The following is an 8,677-nucleotide window of genomic DNA, read 5'->3' as shown; positions in this document are numbered from 1 at the left end:
CTTTTTATGGAGGAAACAGTAATGTAATGTGCTGCCTACAAGACAATGACTGCACCCACGCGAAACTGCACCGAGGGTGCTTACAATGTACTATCTGAGCTTTCTTTCTCTGCAGTCCTCAGACACAGGCAGGTTTCTCTCCACTTCTTGTCTGACACCCCTCCCTCTGAAGAACAGATCTGGCCAAAGAGCCCTGCTGAGCTGCTCATCGGCCGCTCTGGAAACTTCCACACCACGGCCAGAGCAATGTGCACAGACTGTACAATGCAGAATCTTCTATTGGGTGTGCAACAACAGCAAAGCTTCGTTTGAATGCATGCATTTCCAGTGCCACGTGGTTTGCTTATATGCATTCTTAAATGTAGTCACATATATTGCACTGTGCGTGTGGGTGCAGTTTAATGGCAGTACAGGAGAAATATCATGCATGCAGTCGTTAGCAGCCCATCCCCCTCTCTGAGAGCCCAGACTGTCTGAGGAAAGGGAGGGCAGATGATTAGACAAAACAAGATTTCTACACAGCATATTGCACAGAATGGATGAAAATAAAGTTAATATATTTCAACTGTATATATAAAAATCCTTAACGAGCATCTTGAAATTAAGAAAAGGCTAAGCAAGTGTGTATAAAGATAGTGCCTGTCGAAATAATGCGCAACAACATACATAAACACACAATCGTCTTGCCTATGATACAGCTGTACAAAGATGCTTTTTTTCTTCTTTTCTTTCTTTTTCTTTCTTCTTCCTGCGAGTAGGACATCAAACATAGCGCCATCTATCCATTTAAATAATCCTAACGCTAGTTTAACTGTTCGACAGTTTTACAGAAATCTCAATACAAGAGAGGACAGATAACATGCGTTCTTTTTTTCCTTTTTCTTTATGTATAAAACGGCTTGCCTTTTGTCAACCCACCTTATTAATAAATCCGCCGTGATGAAAATCAGCCTAAATTTCAGTACCTCTTTAAACAATCAAGTCCACAAGGCGAATGGTTAAAGTTCATAAACGTCTCTTTTGAAGTAAAAATGATTAGACAGACGACCAAAGCCCGCCTTCGTGTAGGTGCAAATCAATCACAGTTTTCCAGTTCAGACCGTGTTTTCTCAAGCACTCCTGCTGGATTTCTTCCTCTCGCTCCGAGCGCGGGGAAGTGACTCCGGCCCTGCCGCGACAAAGCGTCTGACGCGCGGCTTCGCTTTTCCATCCTGTCCGCGTTTCACCAAAGGTGCTACAAACTTCTGTTGTAGCTTCTGGAGCCTTCACACTGTGGCTTATTTTACAAACAAACACACTTGTCTGTTATCCCTTGTGTTCAGTGTTCTTCCTCAGACGCATTTCCCCTAGTTCAGCACGTGAGCCGTGAACACCAAGTTAGAAATGGTGGACTCCAGCCAGTCCCCTGAAATCATCTCGCTCACCTCCGGCGTGCAGTAGTCGGGGAACTCGAAATGAGAAGCCCCGGACTCGAAGTGCATGTCGAAGTCTCTGTCCAGCACCGACGAGCCGATGCTTCCCAGAGACATGCTGTCAAAGCCTGGGCTCGGGTTAACGTCCAGCATGTCGTCGTCGAGCTCCTCGTCGGAGGAAGAGGAGAACTGCGATGAGGAAGAGGACGAGTGTGACGCGGACGGAGCGGGCGAGGACGCCCGCATGGTGGTGTACCTGTGGCGGTCCGAGGACGAGCTGCTGGGGGAGTCGGCGCCCTCCTTGCCGCTGCTGGCTCCGTCCTCGTACAGACTCAGCGGGTCGCTGGACTCGGCGGAGCTGCTCAGGGTCGGGCTGCCGGGCACGGCTGCTGAAGACGGACTTATGCCGCTGCTGCCTCCGAAAATGTACACCCGCTTCGCCTTCTTGTCGGTAATCTGCTTGGAAGCCGACGCTGACTTGGATTTGTAAAGAGAGTGGTGATCCGCGGGGAACGCTGCCTTGGCGCTGCCCAGAACTATTTTGTGCGGCTTGCTCGTGGATCTGGGGCTCCCGCTCTTCTTGGCCGGTTTGGAGCCGGCGCTGGCGCAGCTGAGCTTCTCTCCCTTCTCGCTCGGTTTGGAGCCGCTCGACTTCACCTTTTTTCTCGGCCGGTACTTGTAGTCGGGGTAGTCTGCCATGTGCTTGAGCCGCAGCCGCTCCGCCTCTCGGATGAAGGGGATCTTGTCGCTGTCTTTCAGGAGCTTCCAGCGCTTGCCGAGTCTCTTGGAGATCTCCGCGTTGTGCATGTCCGGCGACTGCTCCATGATCTTGCGCCTCTCGATTTGCGACCACACCATGAACGCGTTCATTGGTCTCTTAATGTGACCGCTGGGGGTTTTGCACCAGCCGGGGTCAAGCTTGTCCGCGCCGGACTCCGTGGAGCCGGGGGTCGGGGAAGAAGCCATGTCCAGATCCAGCGCGCCGGAATCGGACGAGTCCCCAGCAAACAGCGCATCGGGTTTTTCCGTGCTGATTGTTTTCTGGACCATCGCTACAGCGGTCTGAGAGCAAGAGAGCGTGCACTCTCAAGTCCAACGTGTCGCCAAAGAAAACTCAGTCTGATAATAGTCCTGAGGAGAGCTGGTGCACCAAACACGCGCTTTCAGTCGTGCTCAGTGCGGTGGCTTGGCGTGTCTTAAAGTTCTGTCTCGGGGCTTTATCATACAGTTCACGGAGCTGAAACCGTGCCCGATTTCCACATTGTCCGTGCATCCAGTAATAAAGCTGTAACAGTCGATGAGCCGCGGAAAGTGTGTATATGAGCGCAGCTATGCGAGGGCTCAGTGTTAGTGTGTGCGCTGCGACGCAGCAAAGCTCTGTTCAAGTTTCGGAAGATATCTGACTCCTTCTGCATATCCTTCCCCCTTCAAACCATGCGGGAAAACCAGGATGCAATGCTAGCACAAGTGTCCGTCTCTTAAACGCAGTTTGTAAATTTCAACACACTTCTATTCTCTGCCTCATGCGGCTTTATCCGTTTCCAATGGTATAATAGCGACGGCGGCCGGCCAATCAGCGGCTGTCTCTATCCTTCCCCGAGCCAAAAACACGCCCACTCTCTTCTCATTGGCGCAAAAAGGAATCTAATAATAATCAGCGCGTGCAATGAGGAGCGTTGGGTCTGACCTCATTCCATTATACACGACAAACTTAGTTTTAAAGGTACACGCTGATGTGTATTTTTCATTTTTGCATGTCGACAAGGGAGGCGTGATCTTTTAAACCTTATAAATAAAAACACATTCTGCTTACTGTAGAGTAAGAAAACAAATCTGGAGATGTCTATATCAGACTGCATTCACACTCACATATAAAGAAACAAAACAATATTAAATAGCCAATACGTCAATAGAAATTAAAGTATCCTGTCCATGAATAATCGATAGCCTAAAATGGACTTTCTGTGTATTCGCCAGTATCTGCCGCTGGTTTCTCAGCTCAGGGCTGTGTGGGGTGTTCAGTGTCAGAGAGTTCAGTCTGTGCGCATTGATGTTGTGGCGGAATCTGAAGAGGGCGGTCCTTTGTCACAGAACGCACGCCCCAAACCCTAAACACAAGCGGCAGCAGCAGCAGTGTGCATAATCAAAGCCAAGGCTAAGAAACGCTCTCTAGATTTGAGCTCACTGAATGCACTAGGACAAGTTTGCATCGTATGTCACCTCCTCCTCCTCCTGCCCGTGCAACAGTGCTTAATGCTGTTTCACAGAGCCTGGTGCATGTTCTGACCAGGACTGTCTGGAGGTCTACGGTCATAAACGGGTTCGGTTTGAACACTTATTATTTACCCCGACAAGAGCCCCTCCGAGCAAACGCTGGACTGCAGTGAGCGACGCTAGATGGCGGAGTGGAGCCAAGGGACGCAGTTCGTTTGCGGTTAATGCAACAGAATGTATATTTGTCTAAGAATTACATAACGACCATCCAAGAGATGTTTCACAACGGTTTGCCTTACATCCTTGTTATCGTTTACCCGAAGCTCAGGCGTGAGGTCTTTAGTAGCGGCAGGCATCTCGCTGACTGTTAATCAGCCACTGAAACCTTCATTGCGGTTTGTGTTCATGGGTCATGAGAAGAATATTAATAGTTCAAAGCCTCCCAGGAGCCATAAAACGATACGACACATAACAGAACACGTAGAATAGCACGTTAATGCAATAAAAAATTCTCTCATGCATGACATAATTAGGCTACATCATGCTTATTGCTTAGGAATAAAACGTGACTGTGTATCTTTAAAGAGCCTCTAATTTAAAAAATCAATAAATAAAATAAAAACGTCGTATGTCTTTCCTTCCGTTTTATTATTTTCTCCGTGTTTAGAATATTTTTCGATTCTCTGCATCTTTTCAAAACATTATCTTTGATTAAATATGATAAAGCACACCTATAAATAAATGCATGATGGACATGTGTAAATAATGATAATAAAACACGTTATCTTTATTCGCGTGGGGTGTATACCTTTATGGCTAAACAGATCACGATTGTAAACATGCAAATGGCACAGCAGCAGGTGCAGGGCGTCTATAACACACAAACCAACATTATAACTACAACCTACTATCGGATTTATTGGCAGTATTATTGCATGGTCACTGGCATATCCAGTTTTGCTGAGACGTCCAAAGACAACAAATGCACATATGTAAACTTAGTCAGCCATTCATTGCAAAGAATACATCGACAATAAATGTATGCATACTTACACAAGAATGAGAATAATGCTGTTTTAATGAAGTATAGACTACAGGCCATTACTGTTATTGCTTGACATGTAATGCCATCTACAGTTCTTTCACTTCATTCTACGTTTCTGCATTGCACAGCCAACACGTCTAATGATCACTGATGAATAATTGATCCACTCTGAGAACACATATGCAGAGTGCCTGTGTGCACAGCGAGATCCATGTGCTTCTCTGAGCTGATTGTTTAGACACTGACACTGTGTATATGTAGGTCACACATGTACATAAATCTGTGTCACGCACTGACAAGAAAGCACACATCTGCTGCGCTATAATGAAGATATTGATCATCATATCATGCAAAGTGTATTTGAGCAGCTGCTTCAGACGCATCTTATCTAATCGGCTGAGCAGCTGTCTGCTGATGCCCTGGTTAATCATCTCTAGACGCAGCTCCCAGCATGCCTACTGACCAGACTTTTGTTGTCAAACTTTGATTTTGAAAGTTCAGCGAGAGTAGTTCGAACACCTGCCGGTGCCAAGGTTGGATGCAAGTGTAACAGACAGAGATTAGATTAGATGTTGGTCTTTTTATGATGTTGGCCTATGCAGAATGCTGTCTCTCATGTACTTAAGTGTGATGTCATTTTGAAAAAGCTTTAAAGCATTAATAGTTAAAAAAAATCCCTGCTACCTGTTGATGGAGAGGATTTAGTCAGGCTGCTAAAATCCTCTGTGACCTGTGAATTATACACACACACACACACACTCACACTCACACTCACACTCTGAAACAGTCTGCAGTGATTCCCCTGCGGTTTACGTCCATATATACCACAGCTCACTGTTCCCTGGGGCGCTCTGAAAGAGTGTGACAGAAGAAGGTGGCAGGCGTCCAGACGAAGCCCTTGTTTTGAGCTCACTAATGCAAGCATGCTGAGAGCGGGGGACACGGGTTACAGACTCACCTGATCCAGCACACATGATGCTGACACCTGCAATCACAAGCAGAGGCTAAATGCTCAGGTTCTGTGGTTTTGAGTCCACCACCGGACACTGAAATGTGTAGGATCTTGTTCAGTGTCAGACCGACTTATATGTCAGAGGCTCTTGAATTCACTGTAGACTCACACCATCTGAAAATACATTAAAATAAAAAAAAAGACGTGTGAGAAAAACACAACGAAAATAGCTTTAATTACACTTTCTATTGTGGAATAAAATTATACTTTAACTGCACGGAAAACAGAAAAACTGCTGTTCTTATTTCCGGAAAAAGCCTAACAAAATATCGATAGATTCCTGGAAGTGCACAAGCGAAGCTTCAGATTGACACATTTCCCCGTGAAACGACAAAGTGACTCAACACCAATTACAGGCAAACGTCAAGCTCTTCACACCTGATGGGCAGGGGAGGAACTGAGATGGAGATTAGAAATAATGGTTAAAGAAAGTGTGTTGCTGAAGGAGAGGGCCTCGTAGTCCATCTGCTCTCAATTTGCCTTTGCACTCAATGTGAATGTTAAGGAAATGTGTATGCAAAACACTCAGCATTGTCTGGTCGTCGTGTTTTGTTGTTGTGTTTGGAAAGTGGGGCAGATGTGTTTGCCATGCATTCAAAAGCAGAAATGAAATTCTGAAGTGGCATTAACGTCAAATTTATGTCCTTCCTCTTCTTATGACAGGTTTTCTTTTCAAATCTATTGTTATGCACACTTGTCTCATCTGACAGTATGTGGTCATGATCATAGCGACTAACAATAATGCGACAATATGCCTTTAACACAACTAGCGTGAGAGTCGTCAATGCTTGTGACTTCTGTAAGAAACTCTATGCACAATTACATCAATAAATGTAGCCGATGCTTTCATCTAAAAGCAGCTGTTCAGGAAGGGCTGGGAAGATCATTCCACCATATAGAGGTACAGTGAGTTTCACAAAAGTTGACTACGTTACTGGTCAATGTCAGCTTGAAATGTCTAGAGATTCAGTGATGATGTGATTATAGTATAGCTCAGCTGTTAGACAATCATAGACACATGCATCTGTAATATAAATGGTAAAAATGGGTTGTCTTTATATGTCTAATATAGGAGGTTTTATATCTGATTCAAGAAACAGACAAGAAAACACCTTTAGTGTTCCCCATTTTATATGTGTGAGAGAGTGTGTGTGTGTGTGTGTGTGTGTGTTATGAAATTCAAGTTTTGGTGAATACAAAACAGAAATTTTATAATACTTCAGAAATTAGAACTTGTCTTTGAGCAAGGTCTATATAATACAGATTTGTGCTAAAAGATGCTTTTACACTTCTCAATTTACAATCTTATTTGACCATTTTCAGAAGAAATGCAGGCCTTTAATTCATGTATTGAGTATGAAACAGAGCGGTGTTGTTGAGCAGGTGGTGTTGGCTAGACGAGGCAGGTTTTTTGGTCAATTACAGAGGCATATGGTGTATTAACACCTTCACCTGACCACAGCTCCTCTGAAGTGACCTTAGAGCAGCGAGCAATTACCTCATTCAACACGTCCGATGAGCATTGGGCTTGACCTTACGAAAGTGTGTGGGTTTAAGAAAATCTTGACGCTGTGAGGTTTAGGCTGATTGTGTGCATTCATACTCGGGTTTTGAGCGTTGTGTCACAGCAGGTTTAGAGAGATTGATGCCGTCTGCGGTTTGTTGTACAATGGAAAATCACACAAGGTTCCTCTCTGGACTAGAAAGGGGTACAGCAGGACTGTGAGAGTATCAGTTGTCCATAGTGTTGATGACACTATTTTAGAAGGCTTCACCTTCATCCTGCCCACTGCTTTTTCATGTTTGGTGAAAAGAGTAACAGTGTGAAGTTATTTCACTACGACTTCCCTCCTTGTTAAATGAAGTATTATGGTTCGCTCTGATCAGTGGTGGAGCAGCTGTCACAGAACTTGTAACCTTTGCCACTAAATGTAAGAAATATAATCTTATATAAAATATAACACCATCTCATGTTCAAGAGGCTATCAGTGCTATCAGAAGCCCAGAGCTCTGGTGCGAGGGATTCCCTGTCCTCTCCTTCTCTTTCCTCACACTATGGCAGACTGTCAGCTGATCCGTGATCTCTGGGCAGAGTCGGACTGCTTGTGTTTCACTCCTCTCTCCCCTCAGACGCACTGCGGCAGCCACTGCACACACACACAAGTGGGACGGCTCTCTTGTCTTGTCTCTCCCAAACTATTCCTTCTTCAAGTCTCTTCTCGCTTGGAAGGCTTTCTTCGGAGAACGCGAACATGCCTGGGAAGTTTGGAGGCGGATTTCTGAAAAAGCTTGGATCTATACACTCGCTTTCCATGAGGAATACAGCATTTCCCCAAAGAGTGTGTTCGCTTGCAGGAGATCCCAGAGGAACGAGCGTTCTTAAAGGAGGGAAAGCATTGTCTTTCGTCTGCGTGGCACCGGATATCGTTGCAATGGACTCGGATAGCGTTTCTGATCACATTTAAGGCTTTGACCACAGGCCTCTCCCTATCCGGTTCTCGGACACCTGCGATCATCCCATAACCGGATAATAGATTCCTGGGGTCCTACTTTCAGCGGTGAATCGGGGAGAGAGTTGCCCCAGACGAGCTGACCTAAATCGATCCCAGCACTGTCTGGAAGCGGCGAGCAAAGCACAGCTGCGCAGCTCCTCAGCAGTGAGTGTGTGTGTGTGTGTGTGTGTGTGTGATTGTGTGTGTGTGTGTGCGTGTGTGTGTGTGTGTGTGTGTGCAGTGGATCTCCATCATGTGGAGAAGCAGAGGGACTGCAGACTCTCTCTCTCTCTCTCGGAGCGGCTGGAGGGAAACTGGCACGCCCGCCACATCTCTTGGGGACCAGCTCCTTTCCAACAGCTTCTTCCTCGTCTCCTCCAGCAGTGATCAATCAGTCAGGCTCTGGCGGCAGTTTGATGGAGAATTAGTCGCTGCTCTGAGCCGCTCTTATCAGCCGGCGCTGGGGAACACATCTAGCGTCTTCGTCTGCGGAGCTGAGAGC

The 8,677-nt window shown here is 46.0% G+C and overlaps 1 protein-coding gene across 1 annotated transcript; it reads right to left on the bottom strand.

The window, feature by feature from the left end:
• Positions 1–752: 752 nt before the first annotated feature.
• On the bottom strand, positions 753–8,668 carry LOC107722246 (transcription factor SOX-4-like). Its single transcript, XM_016530528.1, has 2 exons — positions 8,391–8,668; positions 753–2,474 (listed from the first exon to the last, which is right to left on the bottom strand). The coding sequence occupies exon 2, from the start codon at positions 2,460–2,462 to the stop codon at positions 1,347–1,349; it is 1,116 nt and encodes a 371-aa protein (XP_016386014.1). The 5' UTR covers positions 2,463–2,474; positions 8,391–8,668; the 3' UTR covers positions 753–1,346.
• Positions 8,669–8,677: the final 9 nt, after the last annotated feature.

The sequence above is a fragment of the Sinocyclocheilus rhinocerous genome, unplaced genomic scaffold, assembly GCF_001515625.1.
Source record: "Sinocyclocheilus rhinocerous isolate Xijiao unplaced genomic scaffold, SAMN03320098_v1.1 scaffold1506, whole genome shotgun sequence".
Classification (NCBI taxonomy): domain Eukaryota; kingdom Metazoa; phylum Chordata; class Actinopteri; order Cypriniformes; family Cyprinidae; genus Sinocyclocheilus; species Sinocyclocheilus rhinocerous.
The sequence above is the reverse complement of the archived record's forward strand: the minus strand, read 5'-3'. Positions and strand labels throughout refer to the sequence as shown.

Excerpts from the sequence above, each read along its gene's own strand:
- LOC107722246 (XM_016530528.1), bottom strand. The coding sequence starts at position 2,462 with ATGGTCCAGAAAACAATCAGCACGGAAAAACCCGATGCGCTGTTTGCT.